The sequence below is a fragment of the Linepithema humile genome, unplaced genomic scaffold, assembly GCF_040581485.1.
Source record: "Linepithema humile isolate Giens D197 unplaced genomic scaffold, Lhum_UNIL_v1.0 unplaced_2, whole genome shotgun sequence".
NCBI lineage: Eukaryota > Metazoa > Arthropoda > Insecta > Hymenoptera > Formicidae > Linepithema > Linepithema humile.
In genome coordinates this window covers 94,730-112,825 of record NW_027124986.1, presented here as the reverse complement: position 1 = coordinate 112,825, position 18,096 = coordinate 94,730, and the positions used below count along the sequence as shown (strand labels likewise).

The 18,096-nt window shown below is 18.3% G+C and overlaps 4 protein-coding genes and 2 pseudogenes across 4 annotated transcripts; 3 read left to right on the top strand and 3 right to left on the bottom strand.

Annotated features, from left to right (window-relative positions):
• Positions 1-4,368: 4,368 nt before the first annotated feature.
• LOC137001858 (NADH-ubiquinone oxidoreductase chain 5-like) lies at positions 4,369-10,026 on the bottom strand. Its single transcript, XM_067361042.1, has one exon. It carries the CDS (start codon positions 10,024-10,026, stop codon positions 8,872-8,874), a length of 1,155 nt encoding a protein of 384 aa, XP_067217143.1. The 3' UTR covers positions 4,369-8,871.
• Positions 6,249-6,924, top strand: LOC137001859 (ATP synthase subunit a-like). Its single transcript, XM_067361044.1, is given in 1 exon segment — positions 6,249-6,924. A coding segment is annotated over 1 exon segment (669 nt). The 3' UTR covers positions 6,918-6,924.
• On the top strand, positions 7,098-8,181 carry LOC137001861 (cytochrome c oxidase subunit 3-like; the record flags this gene model as incomplete). Its single annotated transcript, XM_067361046.1, is given in 3 exon segments — positions 7,098-7,203; positions 7,206-7,571; positions 7,574-8,181. Coding segments are annotated over 3 exon segments (540 nt in total), but the record flags the coding sequence as incomplete, so codon positions are not given.
• A 365-nt stretch (positions 10,027-10,391) lies between the features above and the next one.
• Positions 10,392-11,348, bottom strand: LOC137001860 (NADH-ubiquinone oxidoreductase chain 4-like; the record flags this gene model as incomplete). The annotated part of the gene is given in 1 exon segment (XM_067361045.1): positions 10,392-11,348. A coding segment is annotated over 1 exon segment (948 nt), but the record flags the coding sequence as incomplete, so codon positions are not given.
• Positions 10,392-15,282, bottom strand: LOC137001867 (NADH-ubiquinone oxidoreductase chain 1-like; annotated as a pseudogene).
• On the top strand, positions 13,416-14,238 carry LOC137001868 (cytochrome b-like; annotated as a pseudogene).
• Positions 15,283-18,096: the final 2,814 nt, after the last annotated feature.

The window sequence follows — 18,096 nt, the reverse complement described above, 5'->3', positions numbered from 1 at the left end:
TTTTATGTGAATTAGATTTACTCGTATATAAAAACTAGATATCATTATAATTGAATAAAATATCTTCTCTAACTTAATATTTAAAATATTTATACCACAATAAATCTCATATAAAATTAGCTCTTATAATTTCGAGATAATTACAAAATATATAACTATATTTTTAATAAATCCTGATACAAAAGGAACAATAAAATAAATTTTCTTATATTAATCTTATTACAACCAAAATAAATTCACCTACATTACTATATTTATTATTAATAAAATTAATTAATTTCATTTAATTAACTATAAAACTTTATTAATTTATTATAATTTTATTTATCTATAAATTTAAATATCCAAATTACATTAATTATTTATCACATATAAAAAAATTTTATTATTTTATTAAATAATCTCCTCATTGTAAATGAATTATTTTTATATTATTAAACTAAAATTTTTTGCCATCTAAATACACTTTCCAGTACATTTACTATGTTACGACTTTTTTCATTTCAAAATGAAAATGACGGGCAATTTGTACACATTTTTTTTACTTTTCAATTTATTTATTTAAATAAATTTACTATTAAATCCAATTTCACTTTTATATTAATATAAAAGATCCAATTATACAATTAAACTGTAACTCATCTAACCCTAATTATTCTACATTTTGATTTGAATTACACTTTAATTAAAATTCTAAAATATTCTCACTATAATGATAAATTCTAAACAACAATACATAAAAATATTTAAATTAGGTAAATCTACTCGTGGATTATCATTTAATAAACAAGTTCCTCTAATAAAAAAAATACCGCCAAATTATATAAATTTAATGATTCTCATTTAATACTTCAATCTATTAACTTTTTATTCTCTAATAATAGGGTATCTAATCCTAATTTATTATAAAGATTACTATACTTTATATATAACTCATCAAATAATAATAATAACTTATAATTAAAATTTATATTTCACTAAAAAATTTCAATTATGATCACAACAATTAATATATTTTTATTAACTCATATCAAATTAAATAAAATTCATTCTTATAATTAGTTTAACCGCAATTGCTGGCACTAATTTTATTTACAATTAACTAAATTACTGTATCTTATCTTCATAAATCCTCAAACTCACAACACTAACTATAAAATAACTCTAAGAAAAATAACTATCTAAATTAACCCAAAAATATACAAAAAAATTTCTATATAAAATATAATCAAATAATAAATCAATAAAACTATAATTAAATTTTTTAACATATATTTATATAATATATTTATATAATATATTTATATAATATATTTATATAATATATTTATATAATATATTTATATAATATATTTATATAATATATTTATATAATATATTTATATAATATATTTATATAATATATTTATATAATATATTTATATAATATATTTATATAATATATTTATATAATATATTTATATAATATATTTATATAATATATTTATATAATATATTTATATAATATATTTATATAATATATTTATATAATATATTTATATAATATATTTATATAATATATTTATATAATATATTTATATAATATATTTATATAATATATTTATATAATATATTTATATAATATATTTATATAATATATTTATATAATATATTTATATAATATATTTATATAATATATTTATATAATATATTTATATAATATATTTATATAATATATTTATATAATATATTTATATAATATATTTATATAATATATTTATATAATATATTTATATAATATATTTATATAATATATTTATATAATATATTTATATAATATATTTATATAATATATTTATATAATATATTTATATAATATATTTATATAATATATTTATATAATATATTTATATACATTTTTCTTTATTTAAATTATAAAATTTTATAAATTCAATAATTTTTTAATAATTAATTAAATAAATAATTTTTTATAATAAACTTAATATTATTATTTATATATATATATTATATAAATTATTAATGTTATTTATATTTTTTTTAATAAAAATATTAAAAATTTTTAATATTTTTATTAAAAAAAAAAAAAAGATATGCTAATCTAAAATTATTATATTATATTTTAAAATAAGTAAGCTAAATAAAGCTTTTAGGTTCATACCCTAACTATAGATTAATTTAATCTCTTATTTAATTAATGAAATGCCTGAAAAAGGATTATTTTGATAGAATAAATCATACATTTTTTATAAATGTTTTCATTAAATTCAATTATATTTAAAAGAATTAAACTTTTTCTTATAATTTCAAACATTATTATGCATCTTACATTAAAATATAATTTTATTCATAAAATAATTAAATTAAACATTTATCTTTTAAATAAATTTTATAAAATTATTTATAATTATTAATTTTTAATTTATTTTCTAAATATTTTATCTTAATAAATCTAATTTTATTATCAATTATCTCTTTATTTATAAATGATTTCATAAATATTTGATTTTTAATAGAAATTAATAATTTTTTATTTATTTCCTATATAGCTATATATATAAATAATAAAAAAATAATTTTTTTTTATTTTCTAATTCAAATTATCCCTTCTATAATTTTAATTTTTAGAATTTCTTTAAATTTAATAAATATGTTTGATAAAAAAATAATTACCTATTTAATTTATTTAAGTTTAATAGTAAAACTAGGTATTCCCCCTTTTCATTTTTGAATACCCCTATTATCCCTATATCTATTTTGAGATATACTTTTTTTTTTATTAACTATTCAAAAAATCATCCCTTTTTATATGTTTTCATTAATTAATATAAAAAATTTTCAAATTTTATTAATTTTATTTATATGTTCTGTTATTCCCCCATTAATAATATTAAATCTATTAAATCTAAAAAAACTTTTAACTTACTCATCTATTAATCAATCAGGATGATTAATATTATTAATTTATTTTAAAAACATTCTCTGATTAACTTACCTAATATTATACACTTTTATTATAATAATTATATTTTTTATATTATCTTTTTATAAAATTTTTTATAATTTTTTAAATATTAATAACTTTAATTTAAATTTATTTACAATTATTATAATTTTAAATATAGCAAGAATACCACCTTTTTCATTCTTTATTTTAAAATGATTTAGAATTTTTATTATAATAAATAACTCCTTTAATTTATTTATAATAATAATTTTAATGATTTTTAGATCTTTTTTTATATTTTTTTTATACATTAATATATTATATTTAAATATATTTATTAACATTTCTAAATCAAAACTTTATTCTTATCAACCCAATTATTTAAAAATTTCTCATATATTTCTATACTTTTTTATTATTATTTTATCCCCTATTATTATAATTATCTAATTATTTATATAATTAATAAAACAAAAAGATTTTAAGTTAATTTAAACTTTAAACCTTCAAAGTTTATAATATATTATATAAATATAAATCTTAATTTTTAAATATTTTAATTTTTTTAAAAAATTTCTTTAAATTTGCAATTTAATATTTTTATAAACTATAAAATAAATTCTTTCTATTTCATAATGTTAGAAATTAAAAATTTCATAAATAAATTTACAATTTATTACTTTTATCAGACATAACATTTTAAACTATGAAAAAATGATTATACTCTACTAATCACAAAGATATTGGAATATTATATTTTATTTTTGCCATTTGATCCGGAATAATTGGGTCATCAATAAGAATAATCATTCGATTAGAATTAGGAACATGTAATTCTCTAATTATAAATGATCAAATTTATAACTCAATTGTAACAGGACATGCATTTATTATAATTTTCTTTATAGTAATGCCCTTTATAATTGGTGGTTTTGGTAATTTCTTAGTACCACTAATATTAGGAGCCCCAGATATAGCATACCCTCGAATAAATAATATAAGATTTTGATTATTACCCCCTTCAATTTTACTTTTAACTATTAGAAATTTTATTGGCACAGGTGTTGGTACAGGGTGAACAGTTTATCCTCCTTTAGCAGCAAACATATACCATAGCGGACCATCCGTTGATTTAGCCATCTTCTCTTTACACATTGCAGGAATATCTTCTATTTTAGGGGCAATCAATTTTATCTCAACAATTCTAAATATACACCATAAAAATTTTTCTATTGACAAAATCCCTCTTTTAGTTTGATCAATTCTAATTACAGCTGTATTATTGCTTTTATCTTTACCTGTTTTAGCAGGAGCAATTACAATACTTTTAACTGACCGAAATCTAAATACATCATTCTTTGATCCTTCAGGAGGAGGAGACCCAATTTTATACCAACACCTATTTTGATTTTTTGGACATCCCGAAGTATATATTTTAATTCTCCCAGGATTTGGATTAATCTCCCATATCATTATAAATGAAAGAGGAAAAAAAGAAACATTTGGATCCTTAGGAATAATCTATGCTATAATTGCCATTGGATTCTTAGGATTTGTAGTTTGAGCACATCATATATTTACCATTGGTCTTGATGTAGATACACGAGCTTATTTTACATCTGCAACTATAATTATTGCTATCCCTACAGGTATTAAAATTTTTAGATGAATTACTACTCTTCATGGAACTAAAATTAATTACAACCCTACTCTCTGATGAGCAATAGGATTTATTTTTTTATTTACTATAGGGGGGTTAACCGGAATTATACTTTCTAATTCATCAATTGACATTGTTCTTCATGATACCTATTATGTAGTAGCACATTTTCACTATGTACTATCTATAGGAGCTGTTTTTGCTATTATTGCTAGATTTATCCATTGATTCCCTTTAATTTCAGGATTCTCTATAAATAATTATTATCTTAACATTCAATTTTGATCTATATTCATTGGAGTTAATTTAACTTTTTTCCCCCAACATTTTTTAGGCTTAAGGGGAATACCTCGTCGATATTCAGATTATCCAGATAATTTTCTTGCTTGAAACATTATTTCATCTATTGGATCTTTAATCTCAATTATAAGACTAATTTTATTAATTTTTATTATTTGAGAAGCTTTATCATCTAAACGTAAAATTATTTCTATATTTTTTTTAAACCCATCTCTAGAATGATTAAATTACTACCCCCCAAAAAATCATAGATACGATGAAATCCCTTCAATTTTTTAATATGGCAGATAAGTGCAATGAATTTAAACTTCATATATAAAAATTTTACTTTTTTATTAAAAATCAATACTTGAACTCTTTCTCTCCAAAATTCAAACTCTCCAATTTATGATATAATAATTTTTTTCCATGACTTTACTATAATAATTTTAATTTTTATTACTTTAATAATTTCTTTTATTATATTTAAACTTATTAACAATAAATTAATTGATCGATTTTTACTTCAAGGACATACAATTGAATTAATTTGAACTATTACCCCAATATTTATTTTAATCTTTATTGCTATCCCATCCATTAAAATCTTATATCTCACTGATGAAATACATAATAATAAACTAACAATTAAAACTATTGGCCACCAATGATATTGAAGATATGAATATTCTGACTTCATTAATTTAAATTTTGATTCATTTATAACCCCATCTAATTCATTAAATTTAAATGAATTTCGTTTATTAGATGTAGATAACCGTTGTGTCTTACCTTTTAATTTTCCTATTCGAGTTCTAACCACTTCTATAGATGTAATCCACTCATGAACAGTACCTTCTTTAGGAATTAAAATAGACTCAACCCCAGGTCGTTTAAATCAAATATATTTATATATATACCGCCCAGGACTATACTTTGGTCAATGTTCAGAAATCTGCGGAACTAACCACAGATTTATACCCATTGTTATTGAATCAACTAATTTTTCATATTTTAAAAAATGACTTTTATCTATATATAATAATATATAAATTTATTATTTTTTTATAACATTAAATGACCGAAAAGTAAGTATTGATCTTTTAAATCAATTATAATAGATTAACTCCTATTTTTAATGAAAAAAATTAGTTAAAATATAACATTAAATTGTCAATTTAAAATTATTATCTTATAATAATATTTTTTTATACCACAAATAATACCAATATTATGAACAATTATTTATTTATTTTCCTTATTAGTTTTAGGCTTATTAATTTTTATATTATACTTTATAAAATTATATTTTTTAAATAAAACTTTAAATAAATCCCCTATCCAAGTAACCATTTGAAACTGAAAATGATAACAAATTTATTTAGTATTTTCGACCCATCAACATCCATAAATTATTCACTTAATTGATTAAGAATAATTTTAATTTTTTTAATATTCCCTTATCAATTTTGATTAATCCCATCTCGATATGTTATATTTTGAAATTTAATAATTAATTTTATCTATAAAGAATTTAAAGTTTTAATTAATTTTTCATTCTCAAATATTATTATTTTTATAAGGTTATTTATATTTATTTTAATTAATAATTTTATAGGCTTATTCCCATATATTTTTACAGCCTCAAGACACATAAGATTTTGTATATCAATATCATTAACTTTATGATTATCTATAATTATTTATAGATTAATAAACTATTTAAATGACTTTTTAGCCCATTTAACCCCACATGGCACTCCTACTATTCTCATACCTTTTATAGTTTTAATTGAATCAATCAGATTAATAATTCGACCTTTAACTTTAGCAATTCGTTTAACTGCTAATATAATTGCAGGACACCTTCTTCTATGTTTATTGGGATCTACAGGACTATCTATCAATAATTCATTTATGCTCATAATATTAATCCTAACTCAATTATTGCTATACACTTTAGAAATCTCAGTATCAATTATTCAATCCTATGTATTTTCAATTTTAACAACATTATATAGAAGAGAAGTTTAAATTTCTATGTCAGTTACACATAATCACCCATTCCACCTAGTCTCTGTCAGACCCTGGCCTATCATTATTTCATTTAATTTAATAAATAATTTAATTATAGTAATTAGCTGATTTCATAAAATAAATTATTTTACATTATTAACAATCCCGGGAACTTTATTATGTATGTATCAATGATGACGAGATGTAACTCGAGAGGCAACCCTTCAAGGATGTCACACCCCCTTAGTTTATAATGGCATACGTATGGGCATAATTTTATTTATTGTTTCAGAAATTCTATTTTTTTTTCCTTTTTTTGAGCTTATTTTCATTCATCATTATCCCCGGCAATAGAAATTGGACAATCATGACCCCCTTTAGGGATCATCCCTTTTAATCCCTTTGACATCCCTTTATTAAATACCATCATCTTAGTTTCCTCAGGACTAACTGTCACATGATCTCACCATGCTATATTAAATAATAATTATAAAGAAAGAACTATCAGACTTTTAATAACAATTTTATTAGGAATTTATTTTTCAGCATTACAACTTATTGAATATATTGAAGCACCTTTCACAATCTCAGATTCTGTTTATGGGTCAAGATTTTTTGTAGCTACAGGCTTCCATGGATTACACGTAATTATCGGAACTATATTTCTTTTTTTACATTCTATCGAATAAATTTACTTCACTTTTCTTCTATTCATCATTTTGGATTTGAAGCAGCAGCATGATATTGGCACTTTGTTGACGTTGTTTGATTATTTCTTTATGTATCAATTTATTGATGAAGATTTTAAAAAATAATTTTTAAATAATATTATTAATAAATATACATATTTATATAGTATAATAAATATTACAATTAACTTCCAATTAATAAATTTAATCTATTAAATTAATATAAATAATTTTAACATTAATTTCAATATTTTTTATTCTTTCTTTAATTTCTATAATAATATTATCAATTAATTTTCTAATCTCAAAAAAAAGATTAATAGATCGAGAAAAGATTTCCCCTTTTGAATGTGGTTTTGACCCATTATCAAATTCTCGCATCCCTTTTAGAATTCAATTTTTTATAATCAGATTAATTTTTTTAATTTTTGATATCGAAATTACCTTATTAATCCCCCTAATTTATCTATTCACCTACATAAATATAACAGTAATTTTTACTACTTTCCTATTTTTAATTATTTTAATTATTGGTTTATATTTAGAATATTTAGAAGAATCAATAGATTGAAAATTATAATTAATTATTTCATTGGACATTAGTTAAATCATAACTCTTAAATTGCATTTAAAAATTATAAACAAAATTTATATGTCTAAAATAATTTTCAATTAACCTTTAAAGTAAACCTTACATTTAATTTCGACTTAAAATTTTGATTATATTAATAGTCTAAAGGTATTAACTAAAACCAAAAAAGAGGTAAATTATTGTTAATAATTTAATTGAATTTTAATTAATTCTAGTTAAACTATGTCTTTCCCTCAATTAACCATCAACACTATAAATTTTAGATATATTTAAAATTGAACTTCTAATTCAATCACTAATGAAAAATAAATTCATTATATATCTCTTATTAAATATTTATTTATATAGTTTAAATTAAAACATTATATTTTCAATATAAAAATAATAATATATTAATATCTTATTTATAAATATTTAAAAATACATCATATATTATCTTAATATCTTCAATATTATACTTTAAATTTAAGCTATTTAAATAAATAAAATAAATAAACAATACAAATATTGCTATTACAGCTATAAATATATAAATTTTATAAATATTTAAACCAAACTTCATATAATTTATAATCAAACTTTTTATTATTAAACGATTTGAATACTCAATTCAAGTTTTATCAATCAAATAAAAATTTTTCCTAATATATAAAACAGGCTTATAAATATACATTATTAAATAATTTAAAAATCATATAGATCTAAAAAAATATATATAAATATAAAAATTAATTATATTAATTAAATATATTAAGTTTCCAAAAATTAATCCAAACCCACATAAAATTAAAGTTAAAAATTTAATATAAAATATTAAAAAAGGTACATAAAAATCAAAAAAAAATAACCAATTTATTATTCTACCAACAATTATTCTTAAAATTATCAAAATTATTATTGAAAAATTTATAAGTATATTTTCTTTTACAAATAAATATCTATAAAATTTTATTTCTCCAAAAAATAAATAATAAAATAATCGAAATGAATAAGATACAGTTAAAGTTAAAGAAAAAATAATTATAAATAACAAAAACAAATTTATATTATTCAAATAAACCAATTCTATGATCAAATCCTTAGAATAAAAACCAGCTAAAAATGGACAACCACATAAAGATAAATTAGAAATATAAAATCTTATTATAGTAAAAGGAACTAATTTATTTAATGACCCATAATTTCGAATATCTTGGTTATTATTTATTAAATGAATCATAATTCCAGCACACATAAAGAGTAAAGATTTAAAAATAGCATGTGTTAACAAATGATAAAATGAAATTAATCTAAACCCTATTCTTAAAATTATTATTATTAACCCTAACTGACTTAAAGTAGAAAGAGCAATAATTTTTTTTAAATCAAACTCAATATTAGCCATTAATCCTGCCATAAATATAGTTAAAACAGAAATAAATAATAAAAATTTATTTAAATTCCTTTTTATTAATAAATTATTAAATCGAATTATTAAATAAACCCCAGCAGTAACTAATGTAGAAGAATGAACTAAAGCAGATACTGGAGTAGGGGCTGCCATAGCTATTGGTAACCAAGAAGAAAAAGGAATCTGAGCTCTCTTAGTTATAGCAGCTAAGATCAAAAATATTATTACAATTCTTCTATCTAACATATATATACCCCATCTCCCATACATAACTATTAAACCAATAGATATCAATAACCCTACATCCCCAATTCGATTACATAACACAGTTACTATTCCTGAATTATAAGATATATAATTTTGATAATAGATTACTAAACAATAAGAAACTAAACCTAACCCATCCCACCCAAATAAAATACTAAAAATATTAGGACTTAAAATCATGATAATCATAGATATAATAAATATAAAAACTAATAATATAAACCGATCTATATTTTTATCCCCTTCTATATACACTTTCCTATACAAAAAAATTATTGACGAAATCAATAAAACAAAACCTATAAACAATAAAGATACCCAATCTAATAATAAAAATAATTCTAAATTCAAAGAACAATATCTAATTATTAATCACTCTATTATAATCATATAATCAAAAACATATAATCATATCCTTACTAATAAAAATAAAATAAACGTTATAAATATATAAAAAGAATAAACTAATATATTAATAATAATTTAAGATATATTTTAATTCTTATATAACTATAATCCCACAAATTATTATTTTAATCTTTAAACTACTTAAATCATTAATACTAATAAAACACAATTAAATTTAATAATAAAAAAACTAAAGGATATAAATGTAAAATTAAAACAATTATCTCTTTAACTAAACTAAAATTAATTTTTTCCTCAATATATATATCACCATGCTGAATGTACGAAAATAAATATAAAGAATATGCCCTTCTAAAAAAACAAATAATTATTAAATAAACAAGTATCCCCACCCCCCACCTAATAATAGCTATAATTATCAAAACTTCACTAATAAAATTTAAAGATAAAGGAAAAGAAAAATTAGATGAACATAAAAAAAATCATCAAATAGAATAAACTGGTAAAATTGTTATCATCCCTTTATTTAAAAAAATAATTCGTCTATGAGATTTTATATAATAAATATTAACTATATAAAATAAACCTGACGAACATAGCCCGTGACCAATTATTATAATATAAGATCTTAAAATTCCTAATTTTATTATAGTTATTATAGAAGCTAATAAAAAATTTATATGTACTACAGAAGAATAAGCCACCAAACTTTTTAAATCAATTTGGGTTAAACATAATAATCTTACTACTAATCTCCCTACAATAGAGACCCTAAAAATTAAATAATTAAAATTAATACAACTATAAACAAAAATTATCATTAAACGAATAAGACCATAAGTTCCTAATTTTAATAAAATAGCTGCTAATACTATAGAACCATAAACAGGAGCCTCCACATGAGCCTTAGGTAATCATACATGGAAAAAATAAATAGGTAATTTAATAAAAAAAGCCCTAAAAATAATTAAATAATCAAAAAATCTTATTAAATAATTATTCATATAATACATTATTAAATTTATATTAAAAGATTTAAATCTATAAAATAACCAAAAAATATAAATCAATAAAGGCAAAGAAATAAATAATGTATATATTATTAAATAAAATCCCGCACTCAATCGTTCTGGATTAATTCCTCAATAAATAATTAAAAAAAATGTTGGAATTAATCTCACCTCAAAAAAAAATAAAACACTATTAATCTTAATGAACAAAAAAACCCAATAAAAACTTTCAACAAAATTATAAATAAAAATATCTTCAATAACTCCTTTTTATCTAAACACATAAATATTAATCTTAAAATTCACATTCTTAAAACATTTATAAAAAAAGAATAATTATCAATCCCAAAATAATTTATTAATAAATGAATATAAATCCCCCTAATTTCTATATACATAAATAAATATAAAAATCTTATAAAAAATAATAAATTATAATAAAAACTTAATAAAATTTTTTTATTAATAACTATTATAAAATTCATAAAAATTAATATAAAAATAAATTTTAACATAATAAAAAAAATTAATAATAATAACCATTCTAATTAAAACTTTCTTATATTAAAGGAATAATACAACTCATTACCAGAATATCGAATAACTAAAACTAATAAAGTAATCCCCAAAACTCTCTCACAAACTCTAAATACCAAATAATAAATTAAATAAAATTCAATTTTTAATATTCTAAATACCACAAACATAATTATAGAAATATTAATAATCATCACTTCTAAAAATATCAAAATAACTAATATATACTTAAATAATAAAATCAACAAAACTAAAGTTATAAAAAAAATATGAATATAAATTATAACATCATAAAAAATATAATTAAAATAATTATTTAAAAATAAATAATTAAATAAAATATGAATGAATCTAGCTTTATAGTTTAACTTAAAACATAAATTTTGTAAATTTAAAATATAATAATAATAATATTTAAGCTATCAAATAACTAAAAATCAAAAATAAACCCTAATATTTATATTAAATTTAAAATATGCCTTATAATTTACCAAAAATTTATAATAATACACTCTCGATTCATTCCACATCTTATTTTCATAATTTAAATAACTATTTTAACCCTTCTAAAATCTATCATTTTAACAGCCATACCCACAATTTAATCATAAAAACAAAAATAATATTCAATTCAAACAACCAAACTTAACTCAAACAAAAAAATCAACTAAATAAATTTATAATCAGAAAAATATAAATTTATATATATCTCTAATCCCCAAAATTAATATTTTATTTAAAACTATTTTCTGCCCTCTAAAAACATATGATAAAAACTACTACCTTTATTCCTTTTTTTATTACAATTATAATAATTTTAATACTCATATTTATAGCTAATAATATTTACTCTCATCCAATTATAAACATAATTCTAATCATTATTTATAGAATTTTAATAACATTAAATATATCAATTTGAAAAATAAACTTCATATACTCCATTATACTTTTCTTAATTATAATTAGAGGTTTATTAATTATCTTTCTATATTTCTCAAGATTAATTTCTAACGAACAAATAACTTTTATTTTAAATAATAATAAATTATTTTTATTAACTATTATATTAAATATTATATTTCTTATTTTTAATATTATTAATAAAAAAATTTATTATTTTAACCCAATATATCAAACAAGGGAAACTAACTTATTGAATAAAATCAATGAAAAAATATTTAATAATATTTTAAATCTTTACACCTACCCCTATAACAATCTAACAATCATATGTATAATATTTTTATTAATTAGCCTATTTACAATCATTAAAATTTCTTCAATAAAATCAAAATCTTTACGAAAAATATCTAAATAATTTTAAACCTTCTATTTAATAAATATGAAAAAAATTAATTTAATAACCATAATAAATGACTCTCTTTTAAAATTACCTACTCCAACAAATATTTCATATTGATGAAATTTTGGATCTCTTCTAGGAATATTTTTAGGAATTCAAATTATTAGGGGATTCATCTTATCAATACATTATTGCCCAAATACACTAATAGCTTTTAACAGAATTATCCATATTATACAAAATGTAAATTATGGATGATTAATACATAATATTCATATTAATGGAGCCTCAATATTTTTTATCTGTATATACACTCACATTGGGCGAGGATTATATTATAATTCATTTATACTTAAAAATACCTGAATAGTAGGAGTATCTATTTTTTTATTTCTATAGCCACAGCTTTTTTAGGATACGTATTACCCTGAGGTCAAATATCTTTCTGAGGGGCAACAGTTATTACAAACTTAGTGTCTACTATTCCATATATGGGAACTATAATCGTTCAATGATTATGAGGGGGATTTTCCATTAACAATGCTACTCTCAATCGTTTTTACTCAATTCATTTTATTTTACCGTTTATAATTTTAATAATAGTATTATTACATCTTTTTTTTCTTCATAACACAGGATCATCAAACCCTTTAGGATTAAATAGAAACTACAATAAAATTCCTTTTAACTCATATTTCACTCTTAAAGATATATTTGGATTTATAATTTTTTTATTAATCTTTACTATTATTATCTTACAATATCCTTATATATTTAGAGACCCAGACAATTTTATCCCTGCAAATCCAATAGTTACACCAGTTCATATTCAACCAGAATGATATTTTCTATTTGCTTATGCAATCCTACGCTCAATTCCAAGTAAATTAGGAGGAGTATTAGCCTTACTTATATCAATCATAATTTTATATATTATACCATTAATATCTACTTCAATAAATACTATAGGATTTTACCCTTTTAGTCAATTTTTATATTGAACTTTTATTAATATTTTTATTTTACTAACTTGAATTGGAGCCCAACCAATTGAATACCCTTATGTTCACCTAAGACAAATTTTATCTTTATCCTACTTCTTATATTTTATTTTATTGTTTATATCATACAAATATTGAGATAAACATATATTCTACTAATTAATTCATTTAACTTAAAGGTTAATGATCTTGAACAAGAATATATTTTGAAAATATAATATAGAAATAAAATTTTCTATTAACTTTTTTCATAATTACAAATCTAAATAAACAAAGTAAATATAATTTTAAAAGAAAAAATCATTACTAAATAATTTAATACTAATGGTAAAATAATCTTCCAACACAAATACATCAACTCATCATACCGCATTCGAGGCAATAAACCACGCATAAAAATAATCAATATACAGAATATATTAATATATAAAAATATTATTAATACTCTTCTAATACTTATAAACAAAAAACATATTAACATTCTAAAAAAAATAATTATACCATATTCACCCATAAAAATTAAAGCAAATCCTCCTCTAAAATACTCAATATTAAATCCAGAAACTAACTCAGATTCTCCTTCAATAAAATCTATAGGACTTCGATTCAACTCAGCTAAAACTCTAACAAAAAACATTACAAAAACTGGAAATATATATATTAAATATCATATATAAACCTGCCATTTACTAAAATCTATTAATGAGTATCTTTCTCTTATTAACATTAAAACCAAAACTATAAAAATAAATCTTACTTCATAAGATAAAGTTTGAGCTACAGATCGCAAAGCCCCCAACAAAGAATATGTAGAATTAGATGATCATCCTATTATTAATAAAATATACCCACTGATTCTTATCACTAAAATTAAAAATAATATTGAATAATTTATAAAATAAATATTAGTAATAAAAGGATAAACCATTCAAATTACCAATATCATCAAAAATCTTACAATAGGACACAAATAATAAATATACTGATTAGACTTAAAAATATAAAATAACTCCTTATTAAACAACTTAATAGCATCACTAAAAGGTTGTATAATGCCTATAAACCCTAATTTATTAGGACCTTTTCGGTATTGAACATACCCTAACAATTTACGCTCTAACAAAGTTAAAAAAGCCACACCTACTAATAATATTAACAATAATCCTAAAAGACTAGCAATATTTAAAATTACATAATGAACAAAATTACAAATAATTATTATTTATATTTTCCTAAAATATATTTATAAATTCTAAATTTATCACACTTATCTGCCAAAATAATTTTTTATATTATACAATATATTAAATTTATATAAAAATATTCTATTTACAAAGTCCTTTCGTACAATCGTAAATTAAATTTTATTATAGATAGAAACTGACCTGACTCACGTCGGTCTAAACTCAAATCATGTAAGATTTTAATAGTCGAACAGACTAAAATTTTAAACATCTCCATTTAAACTAAATCTTAATTCAACATCGAGGTCGCAAACATTTTTATTAATAAGATCTCACCAAAAATATTACGCTGTTATCCCTAAGGTAATTAATTCTAAATTAAAAATTAATAATCAAAAATTCACTAATTAATGTATTTAAATTTTTAAAGTTTTAATAATTTAAATGTCCTCCCAACAAAATATAAATATAACTTTTATAAATTAAAATTTAAAATCATATTTATATAAAATTCTATAGGGTCTTATCGTCCCATAAATATATTTAAGCATTCTTACTTAAAATTCTAATTCTAACTTTATAAAAAAGAAAGTATAAATCTCATTTATTCATTCATTCCAGTCTTTAATTAAAAGACAAATTATTATGCTACCTTTGTACAGTCAATTTACTGCAGCTATTTAATTATTTTCATTGAGCAGAACTAATCTTATATTATTCTCAAAAAACTATGTTTTTATTAAACAGTTGAATTTATTAAATTTGCCAAATTACTATTTATTATTTAAACAATTATATATTTTTACAAATTATCTTACTTATACTAATTTTATCATTATTTCTTTTTTAAAAAAATTATTAAAAATATTTATATACTTTATAAATTTCTAAACAATAAATCTCTAAAATATTTTAATATAAATTATTAAATTTTTATTATAAATAATCAAATTTTAAGACTATTAATATTTTTCTAAACAATTAACAAATAAAATTTTAATTTTATTTACAGTTTATCCCATAAATATTTTATAAAATTAAAAATATAATTTTTTTTAATTAAACAAATTTTTAAATTTTATATAAATTAAATTTATTTATATAAAAACTAGATATCATTATAATTGAATAAAATATCTTCTCTAACTTAATATTTAAAATATTTATACCACAATAAATCTCATATAAAATTAGCTCTTATAATTTCGAGATAATTACAAAATATATAACTATATTTTTAATAAATCCTGATACAAAAGGAACAATAAAATAAATTTTCTTATATTAATCTTATTACAACCAAAATAAATTCACCTACATTACTATATTTATTATTAATAAAATTAATTAATTTCATTTAATTAACTATAAAACTTTATTAATTTATTATAATTTTATTTATCTATAAATTTAAATATCCAAATTACATTAATTATTTATCACATATAAAAAAATTTTATTATTTTATTAAATAATCTCCTCATTGTAAATGAATTATTTTTATATTATTAAACTAAAATTTTTTGCCATCTAAATACACTTTCCAGTACATTTACTATGTTACGACTTTTTTCATTTCAAAATGAAAATGACGGGCAATTTGTACACATTTTTTTTACTTTTCAATTTATTTATTTAAATAAATTTACTATTAAATCCAATTTCACTTTTATATTAATATAAAAGATCCAATTATACAATTAAACTGTAACTCATCTAACCCTAATTATTCTACATTTTGATTTGAATTACACTTTAATTAAAATTCTAAAATATTCTCACTATAATGATAAATTCTAAACAACAATACATAAAAATATTTAAATTAGGTAAATCTACTCGTGGATTATCATTTAATAAACAAGTTCCTCTAATAAAAAAAATACCGCCAAATTATATAAATTTAATGATTCTCATTTAATACTTCAATCTATTAACTTTTTATTCTCTAATAATAGGGTATCTAATCCTAATTTATTATAAAGATTACTATACTTTATATATAACTCATCAAATAATAATAATAACTTATAATTAAAATTTATATTTCACTAAAAAATTTCAATTATGATCACAACAATTAATATATTTTTATTAACTCATATCAAATTAAATAAAATTCATTCTTATAATTAGTTTAACCGCAATTGCTGGCACTAATTTTATTTACAATTAACTAAATTACTGTATCTTATCTTCATAAATCCTCAAACTCACAACACTAACTATAAAATAACTCTAAGAAAAATAACTATCTAAATTAACCCAAAAATATACAAAAAAATTTCTATATAAAATATAATCAAATAATAAATCAATAAAACTATAATTAAATTTTTTAACATATATTTATATAATATATTTATATAATATATTTATATAATATATTTATATAATATATTTATATAATATATTTATATAATATATTTATATAATATATTTATATAATATATTTATATAATATATTTATATAATATATTTATATAATATATTTATATAATATATTTATATAATATATTTATATAATATATTTATATAATATATTTATATAATATATTTATATAATATATTTATATAATATATTTATATAATATATTTATATAATATATTTATATAATATATTTATATAATATATTTATATAATATATTTATATAATATATTTATATAATATATTTATATAATATATTTATATAATATATTTATATAATATATTTATATAATATATTTATATAATATATTTATATAATATATTTATATAATATATTTATATAATATATTTATATAATATATTTATATAATATATTTATATAATATATTTATATAATATATTTATATAATATATTTATATAAT

Excerpts from the sequence above, each read along its gene's own strand:
- LOC137001858 (XM_067361042.1), bottom strand. The coding sequence starts at position 10,026 with ATGATTATCATGATTTTAAGTCCTAATATTTTTAGTATTTTATTTGGG.